This window comes from Garra rufa, chromosome 24, assembly GCF_049309525.1.
Source record: "Garra rufa chromosome 24, GarRuf1.0, whole genome shotgun sequence".
NCBI lineage: Eukaryota > Metazoa > Chordata > Actinopteri > Cypriniformes > Cyprinidae > Garra > Garra rufa.
This window is the reverse complement of record NC_133384.1, coordinates 532,547-548,321: the sequence shown is the minus strand read 5'-3', so window position 1 is coordinate 548,321 and position 15,775 is coordinate 532,547. Positions and strand designations below refer to the sequence as shown.

At 36.0% G+C, this 15,775-nt stretch overlaps 1 protein-coding gene and 1 long non-coding RNA gene across 2 annotated transcripts in view; one reads left to right on the top strand and one right to left on the bottom strand.

The window, feature by feature from the left end:
• Nucleotides 1–402: 402 nt before the first annotated feature.
• LOC141300789 (uncharacterized) lies at nucleotides 403–4,988 on the top strand. Its single transcript, XR_012342042.1, has 2 exons — nucleotides 403–491; nucleotides 2,456–4,988. It is a non-coding gene; the product is annotated as an uncharacterized lncRNA (long non-coding RNA).
• A 2,452-nt stretch (nucleotides 4,989–7,440) lies between these two features.
• The window catches only part of mppe1 (metallophosphoesterase 1), a 77,663-nt gene continuing 69,328 nt past the window's right edge, over nucleotides 7,441–15,775 (bottom strand). The window contains exon 7 of the mRNA XM_073830296.1: nucleotides 7,441–7,798. Coding sequence (XP_073686397.1) covers nucleotides 7,616–7,798 — 183 coding nt within the window. The 3' untranslated portion in view covers nucleotides 7,441–7,615. The remainder of the gene's footprint in view (nucleotides 7,799–15,775) is intronic.

Sequence of the window (15,775 nt, the reverse complement as noted above, 5' to 3'; positions counted from 1 at the left end):
TTTCTTCGTTCAAAAACTCAGAACAATGTGTGCTGTGCTTAGAGAGAAAATCACACAATGATTATGTGATATGTATATCTTTTTTTGCTTCAATCTAAATGATGAATTTGCAGTGTCCAGTGCATTGCACAGCTTTGGCATGCAGATTTTTTTTTTTTATAGTTGGACTGCTTAAGTTTTTTTTACTTCTGTTTTACAATAAAAAATCTTTTAGTGACAGTAATTTCTTAATTTGTGTCAACTTTACTAAACATTGTCCCTTGGGGCTTTTAGTCCAAAAGTCTGCTCCAATTATCATTTTATTCAAGATTTGGCATATTCAGCCAACCTTTAATATGTCCACTTCCATTTTTAAAATTGATTCTATGGCCTTGCATAATGTCTATATACATTAAACAAGTTTTTTGTTTGTTTTTTTCACAGCGACCCCTGACCCCGGAGAAGACCCGAAAGTGTCCAGAGCAAAGTTTTTTATCCGAGATGAATTCTTGGTATATATTTTAAATTTTTACTATCTTTATTTGCTTTATTTTATCTGCAATATTAAAGGTATAGTTTATCCAAAAATAAATTTACTGTTAGTTTACTCACCTTCCGGCCATTCAAGATGTATGTGATTTTTTTCAGGGAATACAGGCATATCAAGGAATACAAAATTAAAACATGTGGCTCCTGACAAATATATTGAGGTCTTATGAAAAAAAAAACTATCTGTGCAAGAAACTAAACATTGTTTACAATATTATTACCTGTAATCCATAGCCTCAGACAAACTGGAGTGATTTCCAGTTCAGAAACTAATCATTCCTTTAAACCTATTCTTTTTAGTGAAGTGGAATATATAATCAATATCATGCCTGTTTTTCCAACTCATTGAGGAAACAGTTTAAGCTCGGACTGAAGATTGAGCCAGTGATAAGCACATACATGAACCGCGGACTTGAATGAAGTGTTCGTGTTCATGGGTTTTCATGGTTTTTCAGTTAAGATAAATACTAGTTTATTCACTTTATATGCTTTAGACATTTGAAACCATTTGAAACTGCTGTGTTTCACATCATTATTTAGTGCTTTAATAATAGTAAAGTCAAGTCAAGATTATTTATACAGCCCTTTTTACAATACAAGTTGTGTCAAAGCAACCTTACAGTATTAAAATAATAAAATAAAATGTCAATAATAATGCAAGAGTTCCATATTGCAACAAAGTCAAATTGGGGAGGACTCATCTGGTTCCCATGGCCTTGTGCCAGTGGCCGTTTAGGGTAGGAGTTCTTTCTTGATGATCTGTCTCTGGGGCTCATTTAGTTGACACGGTATCCACTGACATTCGGCTGTAGGTGTTGATCCACCATCTGCTCTAGGTTTGGACTGGATCCGGGGGAATACAGTGACCATCTGATCTGGATACGGACTGGATCTGGTGGCTATGGTGACCTGGGCATAAGAAACAAACAGACTAATATTAATGTAGATACAAGAGTTCCGAGTTGCCACAAAATCAGATTGGAGAGGACTCTGTCTTTGATGTGGTCTCTGCTGACATTCAGGGCTGTAGAGGATATCTCTGGGTGCTGATGGGCACGGACTAGATCCAGGAGACTGCAGTGACCGTCTGATCTGGATACAGGTGGCTACGGTGACCTCGGAATAAGAAGGAAAGATACTAATATTAGCGTAGATGCCATTCTTCTTCTGATGCAACGAGTACAACTGGTGTTATAGGAAGTGTCCCTGGTTCCGGTTGACCTAAATAATGCAGCCTAACAATCCTTTAACGGATTTGGATTATGAAATGTATTAAGTGTAGGCCAGGTTAAAGAGATGGGTCTTTAATCTAGATTTAAACTGACAGAGTGTGTCTGCCTCCCGAGCAGTGTTAGGTAGATTGTTCCGGAGTTTGGGCGCTAAATGTGAAAAAGATCTGCCGCCCGCAGTTGATTTTGATATTCTAGGTACTATCAAATTGCCGGAATTTTGAGAACGCAGCAATATAGTGAATATAGTGTATTATAGCAATATAGTGAATATTATATGTAAATAATGTTTCTTGCAGTTTCTTGCACAGGCCAATCATTTCGCTTACTAAGACCTTAATATATCTTCAGGAGCCACAGGTATTAATTGTGTGTTCCCTGATATGTTTTTGTTCAAGCTCAATGTAATAGTAGGCATTGACTTGGATTTTATGAATCACCAAGGACCATAGTTTCAGCTAAAAATCTTCTTTACTGTTCTACTAAATAAAAAAGGTCAGGTACCGTTTGGTACCTTTTCTGTCACCATTTTGTAAAGTTTTTCAGTATTTTTAATCATGTTTTGAATGTATCAACTATAAATGTGTTATTTTTGTTTTTAATATAATGCTATAACTGCTTGGACTGTGTGTGTGTGTGTGTGTGTGTGTGTGTGTGTGTGTGTGTGTGTGTGTGTGTGTGTGTGTATGAACCCACAGAAAATCAGCACAGCGAGCGGCACAGACAAACACTACTGCTATCCTCACTTCACCTGTGCCGTGGACACAGAAAACATCCGTCGTGTATTCAATGACTGTCGTGACATTATTCAGAGAATGCACCTCCGCCAATATGAACTCTTGTGATTGGCTGCCTGGATCGGTCGCTCCTCCAATCAACACTTTTCCAGTCCCACATCACATAGGGTCTTTAAGAACTACTGAAGAGTGACGATGTTTTTTTTTTGTTTTGTTTTTTTCTGCTTTTCACTTTACTTGTTTGCTTTCCTTTTTTAATTTATTTATAGTCATATATATGAAGTGAGAGGAAATGATATGTATGTGTGTGTATAAGATGAAATTATATCTGTTATGTTTGTACCACTCCCAGGTCATTTCTTTCTTTATATATTTTGTTGTATGTCAGCATTGGCTGGCTTTAGATGAGGTTAGGTTAGATTAGAAGATTAGATGTGGTTAGACCAGCTGACATAATGGAAACCTGTGGTAACCTGTGACCTGTGTCAGGATGGTCTGACCTTTGACTTTTCCCCTCCATCTAATGAAGGGGATATTGGAGTACTTGACATAGGCGTGAAGGGGTACATGAAGGGTTTAAAGAAGCACTTTGCATCAGTTGTTTCCTAAATGAAAGTCAGGAGGCAAAATTCACAATGTAGCACCTCTGTATTTATCTGTTTTGTTTTCACGTTTTTAGTTTAGTTTTGTTTTTAGTTGCCTTGTTTGCTTTTTTCTGCAAAACATGCAGAAAGGACTTCAGGGCTAAATAGGAGTTTGGTGTAACCAACTACAGAGCACAGAGCAGGAGCAGGCGCTTGTCGGATTTGTCATACTCTGCATTGTTTTCCTCAGTGGGCGTTAGCGGCAATCCATCATGGGAGAACCGCCACCGGCCAACCGATGCCTCCTTTAGTATGGGCAGCCCCCATTTTGGAGGTAGTCCTAAATATAGATATAAAGAAAAACACAATATATTTTTGAGGATTTTGTTTTGTTATTCTAAAGAATGTGCAAGGTTGCTCGATCTTGTACAGGACTGCAAAATGTTATTTTATATAACTTCAACAAGACAGACAAAACTTTGACTTGTAGAAGCTCTTTGTGCCTTTGAATATGGCTGTACCTGTAAATGAAGATAAAGTATGTGCGATTGGACAGCGCTGTACAGCTTGATGTCAAATCTTACATGCAGCACAGCGTGCTGATGAGAAACCGCTCTGTAGACTTTTCTGGTTTATAAAGCTATTTAAAATGTCTTTTACTATAAAATTAAGAAAATTAGGCAAAAAATCTTGGTATACAATATGCAAAATTAACCACTTTGTTTAGAAATTGCAAATACAGTATGTCTTACAATTCTTTGAATTTGTTTTTGTTGGACGGACTCAGCTTTAAAAAACTTTGGAAATCTTTTCTAAATTTCCAAACTTTTGACCTGCTGTTGTGTCAGGTAGGGTGCTTTTTAGAAGCAGCATGTATGCAGACTGTACGCAGGGTCGTGCCGGTGAAAATGTGTAGGAATGTGTGATCGCATGCGTGTGCACATACATTTGCAGATATACCACATGTTGTACTGTACATGTGCATTCTATGTGTACATATACATTTATAAAAATACATATTCTATAAATATATATGTACAATTATTCATAATGATATGTGTGCCTAAATGTATACATATTTATGAATGTTTAGCGAAAAGTTGTATGCATAGCTATGCATATACAAATGCATAATATAGAAGGAATGAGTAAGCAAGATTAGTGATTCTTTACTGGCCGTCCTGAGCGCGTACTGACTGCGCTGGCATTGTGAATGTGAGCACTGATAGTGTAAATCTCACAGCTCGAGTGGGTCCATGCATCTCTCTCACTCACCAGTAGGACAGTTATCATAAGTTAAATGAATAGTGCAATGCAAAATTTTATTATTTAGCGTTTGTACAGAACTGTACAGAAAGAACTTCATTTAAAATCATGCAATATTCAATTTGTGTGTTCAAACGATAAACCGCATGCAGATTCTGAACAACTTTTTTCAGGAGAAATAATCCTTTAATACATTAAAGTGGCTGCCTAAATGACTTAAATTAAATGCATACACACTTGAGTCCATGCACAATGCCACATAAACTGTTAATTTGGATTCCTAACTGTACTCTTGTGGTTCACTTCTCAACTGGTGAAGTGCAGGGACAGTGTGATGAGACTTAGGCTGTGAGTGCCTGTAACACTGGTAGATAGGCTTTATTCTTCTTACTATCATCTGCAGCTTTTACATGTTCAAACTTATTTCAGAAACTAAAAATACAAGTGACAATGAAGAAAAACAAAAAATAATAATTATAAAAAATAATCATTTGTCTGGCCTTTCAAGGATTTTAAGGTTTCTTTTTTCATTTTTATTTAGTTTATTTTAATAATGAGGCACATTAGAAGACATTGGTCTTTGTTTAGAATGGCGATGTTGGAAGAAATGTAATTTTGCAAATAAAATACCTCTAAAAATTTGAGTTTGCCTTTAAATTGAGTATGTGTTTTATAATCACAACTTGAAAAGTGGGTTAAAGCTAACATTTATTTCCTTTTTTTTAAGCAACATACCCCTTGACCAGTTAATCTAATGTCCAAAATAAACTCAAATCACCATTGCATACTGAACTTTTATCTTTTATAACATTATAGTTTATTTTTTTTTTACATAACTCTATATGTCATTATAGAATATGAATAACACCTTTTCACTTTGACTAAAGCATATGTAAAAAGAATGAATCACAATTTGCTGCAATTTGGTTGCATGTCTGTGCATGTAACAATATAATTGTGTAAGGGATTAATTACATTTAATTTAGCTCAAAGGGAATCGAATATGATTCAATAGGGAATTTGAACAGAATCGCTGTTTTACGGCTGTTCAGAGTCGACCCGCGATTCATTAAACGAGACGTGTAACAGAAACTCTGCAATGGATATTACTATCCAGAATATAGTGAAAACACTATATATTAGCACAGTAGCAAAATCGGCAGTTTAAGACATTAACTTGTAAGAACAAAACTCAAGATACTTATCTTTTCTAATAACAATATGATTTTATTGGATAAACCTAACACACACAAACTAATCTAACATAAACACACGCATTCACACAGGTTGCAGAAAGAGAAAGTGAGGAAAGAATGAGTTTAAAGGAATGAAAATATGAAGTCCCAAGTTTATAGCAATATGTGTAATTGCTTAGACCTGAACAACCATCAATCACTTAATTAACCCTCGTATTGAGTCTCTCAAAGAGGTTATTAAACTTTATATCAAATGCAACAGTTCAGTTAGAACCTGGAGGTTACTTGCGTTGCCTTTTTCCGTGCTGAGGGAATTCCTTTCGCGCGTCGCTCCAGAAAGGGGGCCTTCCCGAGGTTGCTGATTGGTTGGTTCTGTGGTCCTTTGTGAAGTATTGGGCGTTGGCTTGGCTGAGGATGCGAGTTGTGCGCTGTTAAAGCGCAGGTTTAGGTTAGGGAAGACGTTTGGGTCGGTCGCGGCTTGCACAAAACTTAACAAGAACACGAAACTCTCAACGGAAAGAACTAAAAGAATTAAAGTGAAAGACAGGAGTGTAATGATCTCCTCATGTTTCCTTTAGAGGAGCAGCTGGCATGCAGGCCAGGCAGCGTCGAAACGCGGCGGCACAAAGCCGTAGAGTAAGAGAGCAAGGGTATGGCGTAAGAGTAAGAGTAAGAGAGATTTGAATGGTGTCCTGAGTATTTAAAGTCAGCTTTTGGACACATCCCAAATGGTGTCTTGACCAATTAAAACATTGTCCTAAGTCGGGGTACTGCTGGTTCCTCCTCCCTAACCATAAATCACAAGGTCATCTGATCCGTCCCGTGGTCCCAATTTTCCCGCTCTTGGCAGTTAAATTTGGACATGATTTCAATAACCAGACTAAAATACATTTTATAAAGAATTGAATTATAGAAACATTTCAAGAATGCAATTTCGAGTTCACACCAAACACCAATATAAACCATTAAACTATTCAATAGTTATCAAAAGGGACATACACAATAAGTGATTAAAACATAATAGGCAAATGTATGGGTTACAAAGAGTATAGGAAGTTATGCATAGAAATTATGAGTTGCTCATGAGTCCTTTTTATCATCATTTTAGGTGTGCATGTGAACAGGCAGTTTCCTGGGCCATACTGTGGATGTAAGGATGTGTTCTGTGAGGGAGGAAAAGGTCAAAAGGGTGTAGAAAGAATTTCAGTGTCCTGTGCGTGGGGGAGCCCACCAACCAATATCGCTAATGACTTTACTCATGTGATGTTCATGATGTGCATCTCTTTGACCATTAATCTTGGTTACTTGCCCCAAATTTGGGATTATCAATAAGGGTCCTTTTGTGTTAATGTTGCAATTTCCTAGTTAGTTAGGTTTGCTTCAGGCTGGCTGGAACCAGGGTGTCACATGACAAATTTTACGACATGCTGGACATGCTGGAGTTGCTGGAATTTATGGAGTTTGAGGCTGTAGATGTGTTTTTACTTCTAATCGAATCTCCTGAATTGTCTGATTTGCGCTGAAATCCTACAATTGTAAGTTTAAAAAGCTAAAATTCCAGGGGTGCAAATATAATAATTAACAAATATAAACAACAACAACAACCACAAGTATAATGACTATTGTATGTACAGTACTATGAGGGTTATGGTACTCGCTTTTTCTGTCACTCTTCTTTCCCCACCAATCGGTCTTCTTTTATATATATATATATATATCGTAACAGGTGAAGTATGAAAGACAAAGGGAAAAAAATAACTGACTTAGGGAGATGGTCATTTAAGGCATTTTGTGTGAAAGCTTTAATTGTTTATTAATTATTCACAGTTTGGTACTTTGGTACACATCTGTTTCACTGATGTTTAGAGTTTTGAAATTATGACTTCTGTTTGGACCAATATATTGTGCATCAAAATAATTTATTCAGCATTTTAAATTAGAAAGCAAAGAGACTGAGAACATCCAAACCAGTAAAATCATTGATTTTCAACATTTTCTTATGCAAACTCAGGGCTTCCTGTTAAACCTCTGTTATCTAACTGTGCCACATAACCCTCACATGCCTTTTATGCATGTTACAAAGTCTTGTCCTTTCTTAGAAGGCTATATGGCAAATGCAGTGATCTTCTGAACATTTTGATACGGCTGAGTGTTATCAGCACAATGATCAGACAGCTGCCGCAGTAAAGCGCTAACACACTCCTCTCCTCTGGCAAAAAACACTTCGACAACTGGAAATCAGACCTGGAGAATGTGCCCTACATGAAGTAACAGGATATACAACAACAACATTAATAATAAAAACACATTAAATATAACAAGTTAATACATTAGTTAAACATTTATGACTGTCCATTTCATTAAACTTAAAAATATGTTTGCCGTTTTACTTTCAAAAAGCAGCTAAATGAACGATCAGTTAACAAATTACAGTGGGGGAAATAAGTATTCAACACTATGTGACACTGTCACACAAAGACATGTTTTATACTGCTCAATATATATTAAGATGGTTTTATATCTATATATTTGAGTTTTAATGGTTTTACATGTTGCCTTAGCCATTTTAATCCTCTTAATTATTTTAATGTGTGTATGTCTTTAAATGAGTCTGGAGGTGTGTTCGACTTAACGCAGTGCTGCACAGCTTGATCAAATTCTGACTTGAAGCAGTGCATGCCGGTTAGAAATTTTGTCCGACTTGAGACGGCGCAGACGGCACGTGACTGTCACAGGTGGCATCAAAGTACCGTAATAGCGATTCAAGACCAGCCGGCTAACTCAATCTCAATGATCAGTCACATGACAGGAATCAGGAAGTAAACCAGTATAAAGCAAGCAGCATGTCAAACAACCAGGGTAGGTTGCAGGATTGTGACTGGAGCACTGATGGCAGGAAATGACGCTAGCTCTGGCAGCAATCTGGAAATGGAGGATGAATTGTGTAGCGGGAGTAATGGAGGGAATGAATGGTGGAAAATAGTTAATCGGAAAAGGAAGAAAACTAACAGTCACGGATTTTATACGGATAGTGGAAAGGAGGAACAATTGGGTAGGAAAAATGCTGAAGAATTAAAGGTAATAATGACATTTGCAGAGTCTGGCATCATGATAAACCCAATGAAACTGACTAAAGCTTTGAAAAAAGTGCTAGGAGAGATTAACAGTGCAAAAAGTTTGAGAGATGAAAAGCAACAAAAATAGGCTTTAAATATAAAGTCAATGCTTGGATACACTGTGTCATGCACAGTGTTAAATAGAAAGCCATGGGTAAGAGGTGTAATAACTGGAATTCCTACTAGCCTATCGGTTATGCTTCAGTTTGATGAAGAAAGAATGCCAAACAGAGTTAAAATAGGCTATGTTAGCTACCCAGTAAGAGCATATGTACCCCCACCATTGAGGTGTTACAAAGTATGGACATGTTAGTGCAGTATGCAGAGGTAAACAAAGATGCGCAAGATTTGGGGGCAACCATGAATATGGTAAATGTGAAGGAGGAGTGAAGGCAAAGTGTTGCAACCCTGGGTTTAGAGGATGCTCTGCTCACAAACATGCTGTGAAAGTGCAGAATGTTAGGACATCTGAAGGGGTGACTTAAGCTGATGCAGTCCAGAGAGTGAAACTTACTGAGCAGATACAGGGAGAGCCAAAAACTAAGGAATGGGCAAGGAATGTTGTAGTACAGAGGAAAAATAATGAGGATAGATTGGATATTGGAAAAATGGAATTTGTGTCATTTATGGCTAAGGTGATAAATTGTTCAGCACAGTCAGAAAGCAGAACAGAAAAAGAAGGAAATGAATAGGCTGGGGAAAAAAAAGAAAGCAGAACAGAAAAAATCTAAATCATAATAAGAGCAGCAGAAAAATATCAGGATGTAACAGGAGTAACCAGAAAACGTAAATCCAGGAGCGCTTCTTGGACTCAAAACAAGTTTGTTAGAGGTGCTCTTTGGATGGGAAAATATAGTCAACAAAGCAAAAGGAACTCCAAGGCACTCTCATTTGGAAGAAGTTAAAAAGCCTTTATTGCAGCGGCTTGGTCACATTAAACCTTTCTAAAAAACTCCAACGCGTTTCAGCACATGGCCTTCATCAGGGAGTCAAACAGTTCTCACAGGTAAGGGGAGGTACTTAACATCTAAAAACACCAATCAGGAAGCTCAACCTTGCAGATAAATTAGTCAGGTGACAAGTATCTGTATATCACAACCAACAGGTGTCATCCTTACCAAACAGTGAGACATAAACATTATACTTGAAACACACTGAATATCACATATACATACTAAAAAACACACACAGTAACCAGGTAGAAGTAAACAAAATCTAGTGTAAAAATAAAAGGATAGCAACAACCAGACACAAAATCAGAGAAAAACACTAAAGTCCAGGTCTTCATTTAGGCCTGGATATTTAGTGGCTTGCAATCTAAATATCCAAAAAGTCTCCTTCTGATTTAACTGCCTCTGTCTATCACCTTTTCTCAAAGACAGTGGGATGTGATCAATCCCACAGGCCTGTAACGTAGACGGATTACTATTATGGTGTTCCATGAAGTGTCTTGCCACTGGGTAATTAATGTTGCCTGTGCGAATAGCATATTTGTGTTCGTCCAGTCTGTCTTGTAAGCGTTGTTTCGTTCTTCCGACATAAAACACTTTGCACACAGGATACTCTAATCTATAGACAACAAAAGTAGTTTTACAATTTATAAAGTGATTAATCTTAAATTGCTTTTGGGAAACAATATCCTGGAAATTTTTTGTTTGCCTTACATTAGTACAGTGATTACAGTGGTGACATTTATAGCAACCCTTGGGTCTGGTGCTTAACCATGTTTGTTTGGAGTCTGGTTTTAGATAACTATGGACCAGTTTATCTTGTAGAGTAGGACATCTTCTAAAACTTACCAAAGGTGGATCAGGAAAAAACTTGCTTAAAAGATCATCACTCTCAATAATACCCCAGTTTTTTCTTATGATTTGTTTAATTTGTTCACCCTCTGTACTGTACCTAGTGACAAATACTGGTCTGTCCTTTGTCTGTTTTACTGTATTTCTTTTCAGTAATGATATTCTATCAGTGTGCTTAGCTCTAGTATAAGCTTTTTCGTGTTCTTATATCCCCGTTCTACAAATCTTGACATCATTTCTATGGATTTATTTTCAAAAACCCAACACAAATTCTTCTAACCCTCTGGAACTGTCCATATGGGACATTGTCTTTCAGCCAATTAGGATGGAAACTTTTAGCATGTAAAATAGTGTTTCTGTCTGTAGGTTTTCTAAACACTGATGTATGTAAAGATCCTAGATCATCTTTAAAAATGGTAAGGTCAAGAAAATGAATACACTCTCTACTGTACTCCAAAGACAGCTTAATGTTAGAGTTAATACTATTTCAAAATGTATGGAATTCTTTTTAACTCTGATTCTGACCCCAACCAAAACAAGCAGACATCATCAATATACCGTCCCCACCAAACAATGTACTTTAAAAACACATTTATTTCGCAATTGAAGACAAAATCTTCTTCCCATTTGCCCAAGAAAAGACCTGCATATGAAGGACTATAACAAGCCCCCATGGCACACCCTTTTGTCTGTTTGAAAATCTTGTCTTGGAAAATAAAGATGTTGTTAGTTAAAGTCCATTCAGTCAATGAGAGTAAAAAGTCAGTGGGTGGCATTTCAGATGCTGGCCGTACACTCAAAAAATGTGTGAGAGCTTCAAGACCCTGTTGATGGTCGATATTAGTATACAATGCTTCCACATCCATTGTGACAAGAAAAGTATCAGGGCCTATATTTTGCAATTCTTCAACCTTGTTCAAAACATCAGTTGTGTCTTGCACATATGCTGGGAGTGAAGGCAAAAAAGGTTTGATGAAATAGTCTATGTACTTAGATACTGGTTCCGTGAGGCTTTCATTTCCTGAAATGACCGGTCTACCTGGAGGGTTCTCCAGACATTTATGTATCTTAGGTAGCATATAGAAAGAAGCCATTCTAGGGTTTTCATTACCCAAAAATCTAAGTTCAGACTCAGATATCCAACCTTTATCTTTTGCCTCAGAAAGTATTTTTCCAATTCCTGTTTGGAAAACGGTTACTTTGTTTGTGAGTCCTCTTTTAGAAGATGTCCTACTCTACAAGATAAACTGGTCCATAGTTATCTAAAACCAGACTCCAAACAAACATGGTTGAGCACCAGACCCAAGGGTTGCTATAAATGTCACCACTGTAATCACTGTACTAATGTAAGGCAAACAAAAATTTTCCAGGATATTGTTTCCCAAAAGCAATTTAAGATTAATCACTTTATAAATTGTAAAACTACTTTTGTTGTCTATAGATTAGAGTGTCCTGTGTGCAAAGTGTTTTATGTCGGAAGAACGAAACGACGCTTACAAGACAGACTGGCCGAACACAAATATGCTATTCGCACAGGCAACATTAATTACCCAATGGCAAGACACTTCATGGAACACCATAATAGTAATCTGTCTACGTTACAGGCCTGTGGGATTGATCACATCCCACTGTCTTTGAGAAAAGGTGATAGACAGAGGCAGTTAAATCAGAAGGAGACTTTTTGGATATTTAAATTGCAAGCCACTAAATATCCAGGCCTAAATGAAGACCTGGACTTTAGTGTTTTTCTCTGATTTTGTGTCTGGTTGTTGCTATCCTTTTATTTTTACACTAGATTTTGTTTACTTCTACCTGGTTACTGTGTGTGTGTTTTTTAGTATGTATATGTGATATTCAGTGTGTTTCAGGTATAATGTTTATGTCTCACTGTTTGGTAAGGATGACACCTGTTGGTTGTGATATACAGATACTTGTCACCTGACTAATTTATCTGCAAGGTGGAGCTTCCTGATTGGTGTTTTTAGATGTTAAGTACCTCCCCTTACCTGTGAGAACTGTTTGACTCCCTGATGAAGGCCATGTGCTGAAACGCGTTGGAGTTTTTTAGAAAGGTTTAATGTGACCAAGCCGCTGCAATAAAGGCTTTTTAACTTCTTCCAAATGAGAGTGCCTTGGAGTTCCTTTTGCTTTGTTATGTAACAGGAGTAACTTTGGAAAAAATAAATGATGTACTAAAGAATCAAACAAGTACTCAAACTCCATGTGGAAATACATCGATCCTGCAATGGAATGCTAGAAGTCTTATTGCAAATGGGTTAGAATTAAAACAATACATTGATCAACTGGATAAGAAGCCACAAATAGTCTTTATTTAAGAAACTTGGCTAAAACCACGTTTAAATTTTGTTTTGCATGGATATATAATATAACACTGTAAGGAAAGATAGAAGGGTAGAGAATGGAGGTGGGTTGGCTACTTTTATTAAGAATGAATTGCAATATTCAGTCATTAATGATATCGAGGAATATGAATTAGTGATGGTAGATATATATGTTGGGAATCAAAACATTTAAATTATAAATTATTATAATCCTTGTAGAAGAATAAGTAAAGAGTTAGAAAAGATTATTGGGTCAGGAAATCAAAAAATAATTAGGTGTGGGGATTTTAATGCTCATAGCACTTTGTAGGGAAGCAATAATAATGATCATAATGGAGATGTTATAGAAGAAATAATAGACAGTCATGGATTAGTATGTTTAAATGATGGCAGAAATACTAGAGTAGATTTGGTACGTGGAACCGGATCAGCCATAGATTTAACCTTAGTGTCTGAAGAGTTGGCAAGGCAGTGTGAGTGGAAGGTGTGGGAAGAAAATAGTATGGGTAGTGATCACTATGCTCTAATAAACTCACACCTACCTTACATACAATCATATAATGCATTTTTAATCCCAAAATGGAATTTTAAAAAGGCAAATTGGGAGGCATATAAATATTTAAGTGAGGTAGGATTAACAGCAATAGAAATGGATTCAGTGGAGGATATTGATGAGTACAACAGGCAAGTATGTAAAGTATTGTGTGATGTAGCAAATAATATAATAGGAAAAAAGGGACAGTGTAAAAAGAAGAAAGCAGTTATCTGGTGGACAGAGCAATGTAGTCATGCTGTAAAAATTCGGAATAAAGCTTTTAAAAAAACTCAAAGAATTATTTGTTTGACGATTTTATTAAATATAAGATAGCTTAAGCAGAAGTAAGAATTATTTGAGCAGCTAAAAAAATACTGGAAAGATTGGTATAGTACAATAGGAAAAGATATTGACATAAGTGAAGTATGGGGCACAATAAGGATAATGGGAGGAATATATAGAAATCAAACAATAGCAGTTTAAAAAGATGAAAAAGGAAAAATAGCAGTAACAGATAATGAAAAAGCTGAAATGCTTGCTGAAGTATTTGTTAAAGTTCACAGTGATGATAACGTATCTGATAATATTAAAGAGAACAAATAAAGAAGTATTGATGACGGTTTTATTTGATATTGAGAAAGCATATGACATGCTTTGGAAAGAGGGGCTTTTAATTTAAACTTAAAGGTATGGGAATGGGAGGAAAGTTGTACAACTGGATCATGAGCTTTCTGCTTTATAGAACAATTCAAGTTAGGATAGGAGTAGAGTATTCCAGGGTATATAAGATAGATAATGGAACACCTCAAGGAAGTGTATGCAGTCCAGTGCTTTTTAATATTATGATCAATTATATTTTTAGTAATGTTTTGTTTGCAGATGATGGGGCAATATGGAAAAGAGGATGTAATTTTGAATGTGTAGCGAAAAAGTTACAAAAAGCAATAGATGATGTAGAGACACGGGCAAATAAGTGGAGTTTTAAACTGTCAGTGGCTAAAACTCAAGTCATAGTTTTCAGTAGAAGGAAAAATGTTTCAGAAGTTAAGTTGAAGTTATATAATCAGGTGCCAGCAGTTAAATATCTTGGGGTATGGATGGAATCTAGATTGACTTTTGCAACACATACTAATAAGTTAATCAAGAAATGTAAAGCAGTAATAAACATTTTACGATGCTTATCAGGAGTGGATTGGGGAGCCTGTAGAGTTTCATTGAAGTTTACTGTACTTTAATTAGATCAAGTTTGGATTATGGTAGTATAATATATGGATTTGCATCTGAAACCTTATTCAGGGTTCATACACATTTTTACCAGTAAAATTCCATGACTTTTCCATGACTTTTCCATGACTTTAAGTAAATATTCATGACTTAATGTTTCATGAAATGTATATGTATCAGGGCTCGAAATTAACTTTTTTACTTGGTAGCACTGGTGCTCCCAACTTCAAAAAATTAGGAGCATCCAATTTTTTTTTGGATATTTATATATTTATATATATGTGTGACCCTGGACCACAAAACCAGTCTTAAGTCGCTGGGGTATATTTGTAGCAATAGCAAAAAATACATTGCATGGGTCAAAATTATTGATTTTTCTTTTATGCCAAAAATCATTAGGAAATTAACTAAAGTTCATGTTCCATGAAGATTTTTTGTAAAATTCCTACTGTAAATATATCAAAATGTAATTTTTGATTAGTAATATGCATTGTTAAGAGCTTAATTCGCACAACTTTAAAGGTGATTTTCTTAGCATTTAGATTTTTTTGCATCCTCAGATTCCAGATTTTCAAATAGGCCTATATGTATATTTATTTATAATAATAATAATAATATGTATCTCGGCCAAATATTGTCCTATCCTAACAAACCATACATCAATAGAAAGCTTATTTATTGAGCTTTCATATGATGTATACATCTCAGTTTTGTCAAATTTAACTTTATGACTGGTTTTGTGGTCCAGGGTCACACACACACACACACACACACACACACACACACACACATATATATATATATATATATATATATATTAATATTAATATTACTTAATTGTTTAGATTTTTAAAAGGCACATTAACTTTTTTCACATTTACACCTCTATGTGTCTGCTGCATAAAAACATGGATTGATAATTGCAATAATTTGACCATAAAAAGCTGGAAAAAAAATTATTGGAAATAAAAATGAATTCTGTCACAAGGGGGCGCTTTAGGAGCGCTGAAATATTAGTTTCCCTAGTAACGGCTGTATAGACCATTTCAAGCGCTATTCGGCGGCTTAAGGAAGTGACGTCGTTGGTCCCAGGACGTTTCCGGTTAGTGATCCAGCGCATTCAAAACAATGGCGAGAAGCGCTTTATGAACAGTGGGATTGCGGTCATATATATACAAACATCCTGCTTAAATGTCTAAATTAAAATTAGATCCTT